General features: G+C 56.5%; 2 protein-coding genes across 3 annotated transcripts; one reads left to right on the top strand and one right to left on the bottom strand.

Moving 5' to 3' along the window:
- The first annotated feature begins 573 nt into the window (after positions 1-573).
- On the top strand, positions 574-8,206 carry HOMER3 (homer scaffold protein 3). Of its 2 annotated transcripts, none has more exons than XM_045195661.3 (10): positions 574-737; positions 2,391-2,544; positions 2,625-2,781; positions 3,028-3,159; positions 4,243-4,350; positions 5,132-5,256; positions 5,851-6,007; positions 6,307-6,417; positions 6,536-6,622; positions 7,761-8,206. In XM_045195661.3, exons 2-10 carry the CDS (start codon positions 2,531-2,533, stop codon positions 7,950-7,952), a joined length of 1,083 nt encoding a protein of 360 aa, XP_045051596.1. In that variant the 5' UTR covers positions 574-737; positions 2,391-2,530; the 3' UTR covers positions 7,953-8,206. The 2 variants fall into 2 exon arrangements, with proteins under 2 accessions (XP_045051596.1, XP_024416672.1); XM_024560904.4 differs by lacking the exon at positions 574-737 and adding an exon at positions 753-1,409.
- A 593-nt stretch (positions 8,207-8,799) lies between these two features.
- On the bottom strand, positions 8,800-16,263 carry DDX49 (DEAD-box helicase 49). Its single transcript, XM_024560902.4, has 13 exons — positions 16,031-16,263; positions 14,993-15,116; positions 13,903-13,988; positions 13,693-13,814; positions 13,187-13,374; positions 12,902-13,042; positions 12,139-12,214; positions 11,784-11,860; positions 11,501-11,598; positions 10,416-10,490; positions 9,601-9,689; positions 9,428-9,499; positions 8,800-9,340 (listed from the first exon to the last, which is right to left on the bottom strand). Exons 1-13 carry the CDS (start codon positions 16,143-16,145, stop codon positions 9,152-9,154), a joined length of 1,452 nt encoding a protein of 483 aa, XP_024416670.2. The 5' UTR covers positions 16,146-16,263; the 3' UTR covers positions 8,800-9,151.
- Between the last annotated feature and the right edge of the window lie 118 nt (positions 16,264-16,381).

The following is a 16,381-nucleotide window of genomic DNA, read 5'->3' as shown; positions in this document are numbered from 1 at the left end:
GTGTGACTTGGGGCAGGCCGGGACCTGGGGAGATGATCACCGTTCAGCCCCAGCAGGACCTGCTCCTGGCAAGTGTATGAAGGGGTGGGCTTCCTCTGACCAGAGGTGAAGCCCAGGTGTGTGGATCTCCAGGGGACTCACCCATTTGGTGGGAATTGGACACCAATATTCATTCGCTGCACCCTAGATTCTGGGGCCCTGTAATACACGTCATCCAACCATCGTTGGCATTGTCACAGTTGTCTTGTTACACAGTTACAGTTTTCTGTCTGTCGTCTCCTTTGTCTCTGTCTCTCAGTTCTCTGTCCCTCTCCTGTGTCTCTGCTTCTCTTCCGCGTCTGTCTCTGGGTCTGGGTCAGTGTGCCACCCTCACCTCAGTCCCCTTCCCCACCCTTACCCCACACCCCAGGCCTTTTCCTATTCCCGGGCTTCCCCAACCCCCTCCCCACTTCCCCTCCGAGGAAGGCCCGCAGGGGGCGCTGCGGCCGGCCTCAGGGAGGTGGGGAGGCGGAGAGGAGAGGAGGGGAGGTGGGGAGGTGGGGAGGCGGGGAGGCGGGGCAGCGGGGCGGGCGATGGCCTCGTCGGGACCCGCTGCGATGGGACCGGAGGCGGCGCGGTCGGCAGCGGCTGCGGCAGCGCAGACAAAGGCGCGGGCGGCGCGGACGGCGTGGAGGGTGCGGGGAGTCGGCGCCGCACCGGACTCCGCCGGGACACTCTCGGGGCGCCCGGCCCGCAGGGTGAGCCCGGCCAACCAAGCCAGAGCGCTGGCTCAGGGGACCCGAAGTTCCGGGGCCGAGGGAGGGCTCAGGGGTCCCGAAGTTCTGGACGCGGAGGCTGGGAGCGGCCCGGGAAGTTCCGAAGTACGAGGTCTTGCGGGGCCTCGGGGACCTCGAAGTTCCGGAGCTCAGGTCGGGGTGGGGACAGTGCGAGGGGTTTCCGAAGTTCCACGCCCAGCGTCGCTGGAGGCTGCGAAGGTGTTTGGAAGTTCCAGACCTGGGGTGTAGGGCCGGCGGGAGGACACCCCGAAATTCCGGAACTGGGATGGAAGGGTGGCACAGGGTCACCAAAGTTCAGGAATCGGGGCGGCTCAGAGGATCCCCAAAGTTCTGGACATGGGCTTGAGGAGGCAGATATATGTCCCCGAAGTTCTGGACCCAGATTCGGGGGATCACGGAGATCTTGGAAGTTCCAAGGTTGGGGACCACACATCCCGAAATTGAGTCACGCACTGGGCTCCCCACTCCTGACGTATGTGGGGACTCGAGCCTGACTGAATATCAGGACCCCGGTCTGGGGCGCATGGGGTGGGGCTTCGCCCGCACAAGCGATTAAGGATCCCGGGCACCGGGCGGGTTCGCGCCCCCTCCGGAGCCTCGCGGCCGGCCGCGCCGGAGGCGCATGACTGGTTGGTGAGTAACTTTCCCCAAACGCGCAAGTCGCGGCATGAGCGTCCGGGCCGGAGGGGCCAGAGTTCCTGGGACCCCTGAGCCCCAGAGCCCCAGGAATCACCCCCAAACTCGGCCAGAGCTGCCGCCCCTCCCCCACCAGAGGCTCCGGTTTCAGACCCTGTGACCAGGACAGCAGCTGCCCAGGACTGGGGGCGGGGGTGGGGGCGAGTGCGTGTGGAGCGGGGCGTCACCCTCTGACCACGGAGACCACTAAGCTGGCGTGTCTTTTCCCCCAACTTGACTCCCCCTCCCCCAGGTCCCTCCTGAGTCCCCTGCAGATGCCCTGGATGCAAGTTTGAGAGTGCAGGGGGAGGGTCAGGAAGTCTTCCCGGGCAGCTGTTCCTGGCTTCTGTGGGTGTTGGTTTAGAGGAATCAGCAGAGAGCTAGAGAGCCCATCTCCCAGTCCCGGGTTCCACCCAGCACCCCATGGTATTGGGAGTGAGTGGTGATGGGCGATCTGGTGGTGGGCACCCAGGTGGTCCTGTTTGGCTACATCTTATCTTTTCAACAAGGATGGGGGCTCCCTGATGGGACTTTGACACTAAGTCTGTGCCTGTGTCCTAGAGTGGAAATGGAGAGGTCCCTCTGTGGGGCCAGTGGGGACTGGTCTCCCAGTAGGCGCCCGGTGATGCCACACTTTTTGCTGGAGGCCCTGCTTTGAGGACTGATGGGTGACTGTGTGGGAAAGTGTTGAGCGGGAGCTGCCCTTGGCCTCCTCAACCCACCCTGAGATTAGGGGGGCATCACTGGGGATCCACTAACCCAGATAATGACAGCTTTATGCTGAGATGTCAGCAGCCACCTGGCTCCTCTCAGAGAGCTGTCTCCTGTCCAGGGTGTTGTGGGGACTTCTCCAGGTAGAGATAGTTGGGGACTCCTTGCTCTGAGTGATCTACTGATTCCCTTACCTTTTTGTTTGAAATTCTGTGATTGCTGCATCAGGTCCTGAAATTGGACCTGCCTGACCTCCCTCAGCTTGTTCTGGGGGGACACTCACAAGCCCCCCTACCCCAGAGGCCAAACCAGCAGCTCGTGCCACCCCTCTGGCTGCCCCTTGGAGCCCACCCAGCCCAGCTTGACCAATGTCCACAGCCAGGTGAGCCCCTGCCTCCCCTGGCTTGGCCCTGAGCCTTACAGGGGTGCCTGACTCCCACTGAGTGCCCTCTCCCCATGCAGGGAACAGCCCATCTTCAGCACACGGGCACATGTGTTCCAGATCGACCCAGCCACCAAGAGGAACTGGATCCCTGCGGGCAAACACGCACTCACCGTGTCCTACTTCTATGATGCCACCCGAAATGTCTATCGAATCATCAGCATTGGGGGCGCCAAGGTCCTGGCGGGGCCTGGTTGGGGTGGCAGGTGTCAGGGGTCTCAGCAATAGGCCTGGGTCTGATTGTTGCCTTGCTCTGTGCCCAGGGTTGGTGGTGCCCTGACCCTTTCTGGCCCTCAGTCTCTCTTCCTCCTGAAATGGCTCAGACCAAGGACCTTGGGGGCACTAATACAAAGGGCTCCCCAGTGGTCTCATGTTCATTGTTAGCAATCCCACCCACCTGGATCTTTGCTCTTTTCTCCCCAGGCCATTATCAATAGCACTGTCACCCCCAACATGACCTTTACCAAAACCTCCCAGAAGTTTGGACAGTGGGCAGACAGTCGCGCTAACACTGTCTACGGCCTTGGCTTTGCTTCTGAACAGCATCTGACCCAGGTGGGTCTCAGGGGTACGTGGTGGGAGCAACAAGATTGCACCTGGGTCTTTCTCTTGGATACACGGGGTGAAGGGGACCCTGGTCAGGTGCTGGGCCTCCACTTCCCAGCTGCAGAATTGGACAAGCCAGAAGCCCCCTCCCAGTTCATTCCCTGGTTCACATCCCAGCTCTGCAGGCCACCTGCTCCAATTTCAACACACCCTGCCCTTCTCTGGGTTCCTGGGATGGGCTGGGTGCTTTCCCACACCTGGTAGCACTACATCATCGCTTCCTTCCACCCTCTGCTGTCTCTACACAATTGTTTTAAACACTGTTTTCCTGGATGGTTAGTTAGGGCTCCCTGAGTCCGCCTGAGGACTCTGAGTGCTGCTGAGGGCAGGCCAATTTTCTTCTCTTCGATTAGCCTTCGTTTTCCTTTCACATTTACATCTTGAATTTATTTCTGTGGGTAGTGTAAGGTAGGAGTATTTTTTTCCCATGTGAGTATCCGGTTGATCTTGGGCCATTTTTGAAAAAACCAGTTGCCCCCAGTGAAGTGCACTGGCCCCTTTGCACAAAACAAGTGGCTGTATATCTGAAAATGTTTCCTTAAAAATTATTTTCAAACTATAAATTTATTTTAAAGTGAAAAAAAGCGTATCCTACCCTAACTGGAAATGTAGACATTAATACAACAAAAATGCAAACAGGACAGTAACTTTCTCACTGGCTGGGTTCAGATCCCAGGATCCGCTCTCTGTCATACAAGGAAGGATATTTACAGGTGTCCCAGGCTTTGGAGATAGATTAGCACCCACCAAAGGCTCTCCTTGTGAAATAAGCCTGACTGAGAGGAGAGGGGGACCCTTTTCTCAAGGTGGCTCAGTGAACATTCCTCCCCCACCCTCAAACACATTCTGCCCATTGGAACGTCATTTTCCAAGCCTCCTCACTCTTCCAGTTCATGAGATGGGTAGATGCACAAAGTTCCTAAAGCCCCTTCAGGAGTGACAGGGACAATGCTGGCTGAGGGTAACCTGGTGGGGCCCCGGGGGAGGAGACCGGGGATTTGTTGACTGTCTGTTCCTGTCACCCCTCCTCAGTTTGCTGAGAAGTTCCAGGAAGTGAAGGAAGCAGCGAGACTGGCGAGGGAGAAATCTCAGGATGGGGGGGAGCTTACCAGTCCAGCCCTGGGGCTGTCCGCCCACCAGGTCAGCACTCCCTGTCCCATGCCTGCCTGTTGATATTAGGGGGGTGGTGTCCCTGCATTGTGTTGTGCTGGTGCCCAGAACCAAATGCTCACAGATTGTGGCAGGGATCATGGAAGAGGAATGTGGGTGCCATGGAGCATGTCAGGGGGATCTGGCCCAGCTTTGGCCAGCTCAGATGACCAAGTCAAAACGTGGAAGTTGATGTTAGCTAAGAGGGGCTGAGTAAAGAACTGTTTCTGGGCAGTTTCCCCCATTAATTTATTCAGCATAATTAATTAAATACCAACTGTGTGCCAGGCCCAGGGCTGGACTGGAGTTACAGAGATGAAAAAGGAGGCTGGCCCCTGCCCTAAGAGCTCGTGAGGTGGATTCATAAGAAATTCAGCCTGTTGGAGAGGGCTTTGTCAGAATCTGAAATGAGTGTTGAAATTCGGCCCCAGAGGGGTACTATTCGTAGAGTTTCAGACTGCCCCCACCCCCGCCATCGCAGCAGATTTCCAGAATCTCAGCGGGTTTAAACTGGCCTGCGATCAGGTTTGCTTCTGGGAAATTGGTAAGAACCCAGGCAGGCAAGGTTGGGGCCAGGACCCAGAACTCCGGTCCAGAGGCCTTGGGAAACCAGGATGGGTGAGGGAAGGGGTGCCCTCGGCCCAGTGCTGGGAGTGAAGCCTTCCCGCAGTCATGAACCCAGTATCATCAGCCCCGACCCTAACCATGACCTTCTAACCGGTCTTTGACTGAAGCGCAACCCCCGTGACCAAGCTTCTGCCCACACTCTTAGGTGCCCCCGACCCCCCTCGTCAGCGCCAATGGCCCACCCAGCGACGAGAAACTGTTCCGCAGTCAAAGCGCTGAAGCCCCTGGCCCCACAGAAAGAGAGCGGCTCAAGAAGATGCTGTCAGAGGGGTGAGGGGGTAGGGCGGGGCACAGGGTCGCCGCAGGAAGGGCCGCGCTGGAGCGCCATTGGCGGTGGATCTGCCCCGTAGCCCCAAAGCCTGGGGAGCGGGAGGTGGCTAACCGCAATCCTGCCCCTTCCGGAGCCGACCGCGCCTTTCCAAGCGCTTCGGCTTTGGCCACACCTTACAGAGGATGGCCCTGCCCCTCCCCATTCACGCGTCCCTCGGATAGTTCAAAACCCACAGGTGCCTCCCAGCCCCACCCCTGTTCTGGCTAGGTCCCAGTGGGCTGACCCCCCCGGTCCGCGCTGCATTCCCATCCCCTTGCCTCACTGAGGAGCACCACTCTGACCCCGCCCTCGACAAGGATCCCTCGCCCAGCCCCAACTGCGTCTCCGGCCAGACCCGCCTTCCCGGGACTTCCTCGCTGTGGCTGCGTCCCGTTCCGCCTCTACCCCTGACCCGGCCCATTGTGTTGCCGCTCCCAGCACGCTGGGTCCCGTGCGGCTTCGTCCCTATCCCAGTACAGCCTCCTGGCCCCGTCCCTCCCCCAGGGTCGCCCCGCCCCGTAGCCTAACGCTTGCCGACCCCTGCGTCCCTGCAGCTCTGTGGGCGAGGTACAATGGGAGGCCGAGTTCTTCGCGCTGCAGGACAGCAACAACAAGTTGGCGGGCGCCTTGCGAGAGGCCAACGCAGCCGCGGCGCAGTGGAGGCAGCAGCTGGAAGCCCAGCGTGCAGAGGCCGAGCGGCTGCGGCAGCGGGTGAGAGGACCTCTCTTCTAGACCCCTTGGCCCGGGCAACTCTGGAGCTGCTTCCTGCACATGTCCTGTCTGTACTGCGTTCACCGACTGGCTGTATGATCTCTACAGATCACTTCCCTGAGCCTTGGTTTCGTGCTCTGTAAAATGGGATGCAGCGCCCACCTCAGAAGGGTGTCAGACCCTAAAGTCTTCTCTGCTGGGTGTGGGGTGGTAGCTCCAAGCAGAGGGAATGAATGCCTAGTCTTGGGCAGGGCTGAGCAGAAGGCAGATCTCAGGAAGGTGCTGACCTTTCCACGCAGGTGGCTGAGCTGGAGACCCAGGCAGCCGCAGAACCAACCCCAGTGAGTGAGAAGGAGGGGCCAGGCCAGGCGCTGGAGCAGCTGGAGTCCCTGGTGCAAACCAAGGACCAGGTGAGCACTGAGCACATGAGAGTATGTGTGTGCACGTGTGTTCCCAGGCCTCACCTTCCCTGACCTCTCGAGGAGGAGCCAGGACCCACAGAACAATCTTGGAACTGTTCTCCATTAGGAGATCCAGACACTGAAGAGCCAGGCTGGTGGGCCCCGAGAAGCCCCTGACACAGTGGAGCGAGAGGAAACACAGCAGAAGGTGCAGGTGTGTGTGGTGGCCAGGGGTTTGGGTGACTGCACATGGGCAGCCAGCCTCTGGTGTGGGAAAGATTTGATATCCTCCCTTCCTGGTGGGTCCTCCTGAGCCTCAGTTTCCCCACCTGCAAACTGGGTTAGGAAGACATCTACCTCAAGTTATAAAGCATTGGGAAGACCAGACGCATGGAAGGTCTGAGGTGGTTGTAAATGGTTGTTATTGGTAGGGTTTTATATCCATTCATTTTTGTTTTTAAGATTTGATTTTATTTATTTTTATGGAGAGGGGAAGGGAGGGAGAAAGTGTGGTTGCCTCTCACGTGCTCCCTACCAGGGATCTGGTCTGCAACCCAGGCATATGCTCTGACTGGGAATCAAACTGGGAATCAAATCGGCCCTCGGCTCACAGGCCAGTACTCAACCCATTGAGCCACAGCAGTCATGGCAAAATGCAGTTTTTGAGTCCCTGCTGAGCTCATGTTCTTGACCTTCATCAAGTCCTCACACATCCTCAGCCTAAGATCAGCTTGCATTTGAACCCAGGTCTGGTTGGCCTGATTCTTGCTAAAAACTTTATTCAAGGAACATTCATGGGGCATGTCCTGTAAATCTACAGGTGGAGGTAATAAAGGATCTGGTGCCCCCGAAAGTGTCCTGGGAAGAGAGGAATTGGGGAAATGCTCACTATTGTTTCCTGGGCAGCGTGTACAGAATATGCAAAGGCCCTGAGATGGTTAGGACATCAGCGTGTTCAAGAGACCACAAGGCCAACCCTGGCTGGTGGCTCAGTGCATTGAAAGCTGGCCTGTGAACCAAAGGGTCGCAGGTTCAATTCCCTGCAGTCGGGCTGCAGGCCAGGGTGTGCAAGAGGCAACCACACATAGATGTTTCTCTTCCTTTCTCCCTCCCTTCCCCTCTAAAAATAAAATTATAAACGGGCCAGTGAGGTCCTGAATTAAGGAGAGGAGTGTGGATTTCATCCCCAGCCTGATGGATCACAGGAGGGTCCTCAGAAGAGGGATGTGATCAGTTCTGTGATGTTCAAATTGGCCAGGGGACCAGGGAGTGCTTTTTGTGACAGGGAGACCAGGACACAGAGGGGGCTTGGCCCAGTGTGGACCCCAACCATGCCTGCCCTCTCCCTGCAGGACCTGGAAACCAGAAACGTGGAGCTGGAGCACCAGCTGCGAATGACAGAGCGCAGCCTCGAGGAAGCTCGGGCTGATCGGGAGCGGACAAGAGCTGAGCTGGGCCGGGCCGCACAGCTTCTGGACGTCAGGCTGTTCGAGCTGAGCGAGCTTCGGGAGGGCCTAGCCCGCTTGGCTGAGGGTGCACCCTGACCCCAGCGTGGCAGCCAGTCCTCATAGGAGCTGAGGCCTATGGGAGCAGGTTTTATACAAATGTTTTCCGCCTGGGGCATGAGCTGGCCGCAGGCGGTCCAGCAGGCCATTTGCCCTGGCAGGGACTGGGGCAACTCAGCCCCAAGGAGGGCCTGGTGGCTCACAATTCAGGGGCTGTCTGGGGCTTTTCATTGTATAGGATTTCTAGAATCCCCAGGGCACATGCTAGTGCCCAGATTACATTTCTAAGCATGGCTGGCTGTATGTGTGTGTGTAACGTATGGGCACCTAATCCTCTCCTGTCTCCTCTTGGGTACACCTTAGCTGCCCTCTGTCCGTGTAGGGCTGGAAAGCCACTTACAGGTGAGGAGGGTGAAGCTCAGAGCCTGAGGGGGTGCCCAGGCCACATAGCTCTGCCTGATCCTGCTGCCCCCATCCCTTGGGGCTCAGCCCATGTTGCCTAGACCAGTTTAGACTTAGGTGGCCCCTGGTAAGCCCTTCACCCTGGCTACAAACCCCAAAATTAATCTTAAGTACACAGGCAGCGAAGCTCCTAGACCACAGCCAAATTCACCAGGGAAGGGGATGATCTCATCGACCTCATGGCCACATTTGAAGAGGTACAGTTGCTATGGCCATTTTCCAAACGAGGAAACGGAGGCCCCCAAGGGGCTTTACAAGAGGCACCCCAGGGCCAACCAGGTGGAACAGCCAGCACTGCAGTTCAAAGCTTGGGCTTGGCCGGGAAGGAATGGAGACCTGGGTGGGCTGTGACATGAGGTTCCGGGAGACTTAAAAGGTGCAAGAGGCTGTACCCTCCTCTCCTGCCCCTGCGAGTCAGACTGGGTAAGCTGAAAGACTCATTTATTAAGTGCCTCTCGGAAATGACACACTTTCACTTTTGGGTCCCATGATGCCCCCTGTGGTGACCCTGGAGTGGGGTCACTGTGTGGATATGGGCCCAGTCTTTAGTGTTCTTTCCTTTACAGCCTGACCTTTGGCCAAGGCTTTGAGAAGGGGCCAGCCAGGGCCACAGGGTAAAAGAGCCATGTACTACACCACGTGGGTGTCCATAGCTCCACTGAGGGGGGTGGGGCAGGTTGGCAGAGGGGACTGTCAACAGGAGAAGACTCTCCCACTCTCCAACCCTCAGCTGGATGAAGGAATCTGATGCTGGGCAGGTAGGGGCTGAGTGGGCCTCAGGCTGGGCCCTGGGTGGGTGCTGGGGTCAAGCGGGCCGCAGGCTGGGCCCTGGTTAGACGCCTCTTGCGGGCAGCCCCACCAGCCTTCTGCTGCTGCAACGCATGCTCCACCTGCTCCTTGAAGCGCCGGTTCTTCTGCTTGATCTTGGCCAGCTCAGCCTTGCGCTTGGCCTCCAGGTCGGGGTCCTGTCTCGGGAAGGACAGAGAGGTGTCTGAGCAGGTCATCCTCTACCTCAGGAGCCCTGTCCCTCCCACCGCTGGCTCAGCCCTCACCTTCCCCTCCAGGATCAACTGCTTCCGCTTGTTAATTTCCTTCTTTTCATCAAAGTTGGCTGCCTCGAGTTTCTGGGGTTGGGGGAAGGGAGAGAGGCTGTCATGGGGGAGGGGGACAGACCCATTTTGAAGGGGGCACCCTGGGTCCCGAGGCTCAGCTGCCCAACACTCACAATCTCGCATTCCCTCCGGACCACGTTGACCTGTGTGAGAATCTGCAGCACCTCAGCCTCCTCCACCACGAACTCCTCCAGCTTCTTGTCTGTGGGGAGGGTGGGGGCAGGGGAAATCAAACATGACAGGGAGAGGGGGTTTGGCCGCACAGTGAATTCCCAGTGCGGTGGGGCACGCATGCCTTCTGGGTTTCTATCAGCTAAGTCACTCAGGCAAGATCCGGGCCTTCCGACCTCTCTGCGTATAGCCTGCTCCCCTCTGTGTGTTGTGTGATTGCCAACAGGAGCAATCGGACTAGAAGTAATTTTTTTGACAGTGTTCTTTAAAGCCGAGATGTTTCTGGATTTTAGGACAGTTAGGGTGGTGATTGGAAATGCCCTAGTGGCTCTTGGTCTTGGCTCCACATTAAACCACCCAAGGAAGGTTTGAAACAGACTGAGGACCCATCCCTAGGGCTCTGATGCATCCACACAGCACTGTCTCAGGAACTAAAAGTCCTGCCCACCAGATGTGGCTTTTGGCTGCTGAAGGCCAGTAGGGGGAATTTCTCATTCGATGATTAGGCAAAAGAGGCCCTGGCCAGGTAGCTCAGTTGGTTAGAGTGCTGTCTCATTACGTACACCAAGGTTGCAGGTTTGATGAGTGCAAAAAAATAAGGGGAACAACAAACATGTTTCTTCCTGTCTCTAAAAATCAGTAAATAAAATTTTAAAAATAATTGGGCAAAAGAAACTTCTTTGGGGGCTACATAGGAAGGAAAGTGCTGCTCACGTGAGGAAGCAGGTAGGCATCCCAGCCCTGCCCCCTTACTCACTGATCTGCTCCTCGATGGCATGTACCAGGTGGATGTCATACTGTGTCACCAGTGTAATGGCCTGTCCCTGCCGCCCTGTGAAGACACACCACAGGTACCTGCTGTGTGCTAGGGGCCAGGATGAGGGATCAACAGAGGCAGGTCAGGATGCCTCTCAATTGAAGGAGCAGAACTTGGTGGGTAGGTGTGGGCAGGTGAAGGAAGCCCAGGGTATCAGGGCTTGACCCCCAGCCAGACCTGTGCAGTGTGTGGGTCTGTCCCAGGGGAGCTGCAGCACACCAGGGAGGGGCGGCTATCCTGCCACCTTGGCCCTACATGGAGGCAGGTGACGTGGCTGAGCTTCCCTTTCAGCATGGCTGCCAGGAAGCCCAGGCTGAGTTAAGTCAGCAACGAGCCCGGGCAGGCCTCGGCCTGGGTTTCTGCATGCCAGTTGTTCAGTTCTCTGTTTCTGTGACAGTTACTGGTGCTGCACCAGCACTGACAGCTGACGAGGCCCATGAGCCCCGGAGCAGTAAGGCCCACAACACTGATGTGACCTGCTTAAGGCTATATAGGACAGAAAGAACAGACCCAGTAGTACATCCCAGAAGCTAATCTCTCTCCACTCCAGGCATGAGAAAAATCTCACAAATGCAGTGCCCCTCCCTGGCAGGGCTGGGAGCAGAGAGATGGATGCCTCCTTGGCCCCTGGCTAGGGTTACAGTGAGGGGCTAAACTTGGGACACCAAATCCCATAGGGCGACACCACACCCACCAAGCCTCACGGGCCAGACCCACTCACTGCACGGTCCTGACCGGCAGTTCTGACAAGTGAAGAGGACTGGAGTAAGCAACGGAGAGCAGTGAGCACTGGGGCAGTGTGCCATGTCCCCAGGAGACAGCATGCGGTCACATGGAGAGCCAAAATATCCCCCGCCTTTGCTTTTAAGAGGACAATTCCCCAACTTGCAAACACCACCTCTAACATCTCTTACCTGTTGCGGGCTGTATCCCCTCCATGACCCACCAGTGCACGACTCTGGCTCCTCATGGTGTACGCAGGTGGGAGGGATGGGTCCCCAAAGGCCACCCCACTGTCTGCTCACCTGCACGGGCTGTCCGGCCGACTCGGTGGATGTAGATCTTCGGGAGCCCGGGGGTGTTGTGGTTAATGACCACCTGCACTGTGGGAATGTCCAGGCCCCTAGAGGCAGAGGCTGGTCAGCACCACTGCCCACATGGTGAAACCGAGGCTAGGACTCATCCAAGGTCACTTAGCAGTGAAGCTGGGGTTGCCCAACCCTTGCCTGAGGCCAGCCTTCCCCTCTGGCCCCTGTGTGGGGGCATCACTGAGCCAGCACATGGGAGGAAGTACCCTGGGCTGCTCACCGGGAAGCCACGTCTGTTGCAATCAGGATGCGATAGATGCTGGACTTGAACTTGGCCAGAGCAGCAAAGCGTTCTTTCTATGCCAGATGAGGAAGAGAATTGGGGAGATGGAGCTGAGTGTCAGGTAGCACCTTGGTAAATGGTTGAGCACTTACTACATGAGGTCTGGGGACAGGGCAGAGGCCAGCATGTCCTACCTTCATAGGGCTCACAGTCCAGTGAGGGAGAAGCCAGTGAAAAAGCCAGACTGGGACAGACAGGGGTGGCAGGAAGAGTGTTCCAGGCAGAGGGAAGAGCCTAGGCAAAGGCCCCGAGGCTGAAAGGAGTCTCAGGCAAGGTTGGTGGGTCTCCTTACCTGTTTCATCATAGAATGCAGAGCCACAGTGGGGAAGTTGAACTTGCGTAGCATCATGCACAGGACTTGGCAGGTCCTGATGGCAAGGACACACTGTCAGCCCCTCCAAAGCTAGGGTGCTGGGAAGGTGCTCCCGTCCCCGCCCCTGCCTAGGAGCCCAAGCAGGTTGCCCTGCACAGATGGGAAAGGACAAGCTAAAGTGCACTGACATCCTCTCTGCTGAGTCCTCCTCTGGCCTATGCCAACATGAGTCAGTCCCACATCCAGACTTTTTTCTTTGGGTAGCCAATAAATTCTTGGTGGGGCAGCACCAGTTAGGAGGTCCCTTCAACATGCTATGAACTACCTATCTGCTGGAACAGCCTACCGCTTCTTGACAATCCCCCAAGAGGCTTCAGAAAATTCTAAGGTCCCTGAGACCATGGGAGGACAGCCCTGGGTGTGGGTGCTGCTGCCCCGGGCCTCAGTGACAACTTTAGACCACAGTAAAAAGGCTGCTCCAAGGCTGGAGACAGCCACGGGCCCCTGGCCCTTCTGTTAAGAGCAAATCTAAGGACCCCCAAACCCTGGCTCTGCCTTCAGAAGAGGTGACCCTGGTGAATCACTTGATTTCTCTGAGCCTCCCTGAGCAAATCTTCCAAAACCTCTGGTCTGAACAGAGGCCCCAGAGTGCTGAGACTGGCTGTGTGCCTCCCATCTGTGACCTCGGGCCACCTGTTGGGCCTCCATAAAGGGCAGTGGGAGTCAGCACCACCAAACTCACTTGCATGTGTTGGTGAAGATGATGATGGACCAGTCCTCATGCTCATCCTGGAAGTTCTGAATCAGGTGGACCAAGTAGGCATCCTTGACCTTCTCAGGCACCAACAAGTAGCGCTGGTCTAGCTGTTCTACTGTGCGCACCCTGGGGAAGGGTGTGCCTCAGTTCCCCTTTCAGTTGAATTCAGTCAATGCCCTGCCCCGCATATGGGCAATAACCACCATTGGCTATAACTCCACCACCTCCTCCTGCCTGTCCCCCAAGCCTGGAATGTGGCTGTGGACTCACGGGGCCTGAGCCTCCCAGAAGAAGGGCTGGTTGGTGGCCAGGCCCTGCAGCTCCCTGAGTGTGTCGGTCAGGGTGGCGCTGAAGAGCAGCGTCTGCCTACGGGCCGGCACAGCTGCCAGGATGGCCTCTAGGTCCACTGTGAAGTCAGTGCAGCCCTGCTCCAACAGCCGGTCTGCCTCGTCCATCACCTGCAGTGCCCGCAGCAGGGGGTAGTGTAGAGGTTTGAGTTAAGGGTGCTGTCCAAGGCTGGCCTGCCTCCCCCATATGCCTCCTTCCTAGCTTTGGTCATGGGCCTAGGAGCACTTTCCCTCAAGGTCACGGAGGTCCTGCCTCCTCACCTATCTCAGCTCCAATGTCACTTCCTCAGACAGGCCCTGCTCCCAACCACCCGCATTGGGCCAGGCCACATCCGGTGGGTCTCTGAACTGTTACATTCCTAACATTTTACTGGATGGCCTGTGGGACACGTTTTCCAAATGGGTGAATCAGTGCCAAGGCCAACTCACCAGAAAGTGGATTTTCTTGATGCTGAAGGTGTTGGAGCTGCGGAGGTGGTCAGCCAGGCGCCCTGGCGTGGCAATGACCACATGTGGTTTGCGGGAGAGCTCTAAGGCCTGGGTCACCATGTCTGCAGGTAGAGGACAACAGGTGGGGCTGGGCAGGTGGTCCGAAGCTACAGGGGTCCCACACCCAGGGCCTCCCTGGAGCCCCCATACCCATGCCACCGACGATGATGCAATCTTTCAGGCCCAGAGGCTTCCCCAGGACCCGGAATTGCTCTGCAATCTGGTAGGCCAGCTCCCTGTGGGTGTGAAGAAGGAGCCAGGCTGGGTCACACAGAGGTTCTGTGCCTGCCTCCCATTACCATCTTTACCCCTAGGGCTTCCTAACTCACTCTCTTCTGTTCACACATCCTCCACGCTCCCAGTCTCCTTTGGACAAAAGCTCTGACAATCAGTATTGGAGGCCTGTGTGGGCCCTGCCCACTCACCAGACTGAACCCCACAATAGCCCGTGGTCCCTCCCCTACTAGTCCCACCCAAACTGGCCTCTCCTCCTTCCAAGTTCTCAGCAATAGCCTTGACACCAGTCACCAAAGCCTGAAACCCAAGCATCAGTTCCTCCTCCCCTAGAGCCAGTCAGTGTCCAAGTCCCTTCCTCTCTGCCCCCTCAGCCCCAGTTCTAACTAGGCCTCTCTTCTGCCCATGTCCCCACTTCCTGGCCTCCTATCTTGCCGTTTCCTGCTCATACTCCCTCAAACTCAGTTCTAACCTGGCATTCCAGGCCCTTCTCATGCTGGCTCTAATCTGCCTGGCCCTCAGCACCCTTTCAGTCCCCTGCCTCTCTCTCACACCTCTGCATGAATGCACTAGCAGTTCCCTCTGCCTAGGTTAACTCTCCCCAAACTTATCCCTTTGAGAGACCCTTCTCATCCTTTGAGTCACCCTTGAATGAAGCCTTCCTTGACTCCACCCCTCCGCAGGCCACACTCTCATAGCATCTCAATGCCTACTTCTACTGCCATTACAGAACTTATATCAGCCATCAGCCCTACCTGACCAAGTAGAATGTCCTATTCTTAAGCTAAAGACTATCGACAGCTCCTGTCTGACCAGCGCTTGCTGAGTCAAGCTCTGTACTCAGCATTTTTTACACATTATGTTGTTTAACTCTACAGCACCCCTAAGAGGAAGCATGATTTCTCTCTCCATTCTGCACACAGGGAGTGTGGCTCAGAAAGGTAAAGGAGCTCGCCCAAGAGAATGCATCTGGTTAAATCAAACAGGAGGCCTGGGGGGTGCTCACCTGGTGGGTGTCAGGACGAGGCAGAAGATGCCGTAGGGATCCTCAGAGAGCTTCTGTAAGATGGGAAGGACAAACGCTGCTGTCTTGCCACTGCCTGTCTTGGCACAGCCCAGGCAGTCCCGACCTGGGCAGAGGGCAAAGCAACATCAAGAGCTTAGGTGTAAACAGGTGTTCCGTTGATCAGTGACTGTGTGTCTGTTCCTGGTCTATGCCCTTTCCATTCCTGACATACTGACAACTTTCCATTGTGGGAAACTGACAAGTTCTAAGAGAAAAAGACTGTTATCATTCCCATTTAATAGCAGGGAAACTAAGACTCAAGAGATTTGCCCAGAAACGCAGCTAGTGAGTAACAGGCTAGACTGGAACCCACACCCACAACCCAAGATGCTACTAAGCACTACCTCATTTTGACAACGCCTCCACCATCATCTGAGCTGGGGAACCTGGAATGCCTCTTCCAGTCTGCATCTTAGGCGCCCTGTACATTCTTTCACCTATGTTTATTTGACCTATCAACTTGTCATGTCCTAGGCTTCCCGTCGGTAACTCTGCAATGGCAAAACTGAGTTGGGCCTGAAGAGTGGGAGAAGAGCAGTCATGGAACCAGAGTGCTGAACCTACCAGTAATTTTTAAATTTGATTTGAGAAAGAGAAACATCGAACTGCTGTTCCACCCATCCATGCTTTCATTTCTACCAGTAATCTCGACGGCCTCAATTTTCATTTGTAAAATGAAGATAGTGAGTGCAAGTTCTACTCAATTTTCCCAGTACTATCGATTAGTGATTCAACAAAACCTCCCGGAATTCTTTTAGACTATGGAAGTTTCAGAGATTACATCACTTGTGAGCGGATACGCAGTGAATCAGTCGTGCAGCCTAAAGGCCAACAACACTGCCTAATCTGCCTCGGGAACCTACGGTCCTCGAAATGCCCGAGGCTGCCCCTCGCCTCGCAGGACCAGCACGGGTAAAAGAAGGGGTAACGCGACAGGAGCGGAGACCACTCCCGGGGAAGACGCCGGGCCATATTCACCTTCCAGGATGGCAGGAATACAGCCGAGCTGCACGGGTGTAGGCTGCTTCAAACCCAGCTGCCGACATTGTTCCACAAGCCACGAAGACAGCCCAAGCTCCGCGAACCCGGCCATACCGCCAGCCGCTGGACCCACGTGAGTCTCGCTTCCGGCGCGTGTCAATGATGTAATGAAAAATTTACCGTGGGTTGGATCAGACTAGTGCGTGGTCCCACCCTCTTCAACTCTAGCCATTCCCAGCCTGGTCCATCTTCTTACCATGTTTTCCTGAATTCCTTTGGCTCAAAATTAAATAAAACTACAATTCCCGAAATGCTCTACGAGACGCACTTGCGTCTCCCGCCCCTTTA

This window comes from Desmodus rotundus, chromosome 9 (assembly GCF_022682495.2).
Source record: "Desmodus rotundus isolate HL8 chromosome 9, HLdesRot8A.1, whole genome shotgun sequence".
In the NCBI taxonomy this organism is placed as follows: domain Eukaryota; kingdom Metazoa; phylum Chordata; class Mammalia; order Chiroptera; family Phyllostomidae; genus Desmodus; species Desmodus rotundus.
This window is presented reverse-complemented; position numbering and strand designations above follow the sequence as displayed.

Coding starts and splice junctions, on each gene's coding strand:
- HOMER3 (XM_045195661.3), top strand. Junction 3,160..4,242: donor CTGAACAGCATCTGACCCAG/GTGGGTCTCAGG, acceptor ACCCCTCCTCAG/TTTGCTGAGAAGTTCCAGGA. Junction 6,418..6,535: donor TGGTGCAAACCAAGGACCAG/GTGAGCACTGAG, acceptor GTTCTCCATTAG/GAGATCCAGACACTGAAGAG.
- DDX49 (XM_024560902.4), bottom strand. CDS start 16,145: ATGGCCGGGTTCGCGGAGCTTGGGCTGTCTTCGTGGCTTGTGGAACAA. Junction 13,815..13,902: donor CATCATCGTCGGTGGCATGG/GTATGGGGGCTC, acceptor CTCTACCTGCAG/ACATGGTGACCCAGGCCTTA. Junction 13,043..13,186: donor TTCTGGGAGGCTCAGGCCCC/GTGAGTCCACAG, acceptor ACCCTTCCCCAG/GGTGCGCACAGTAGAACAGC.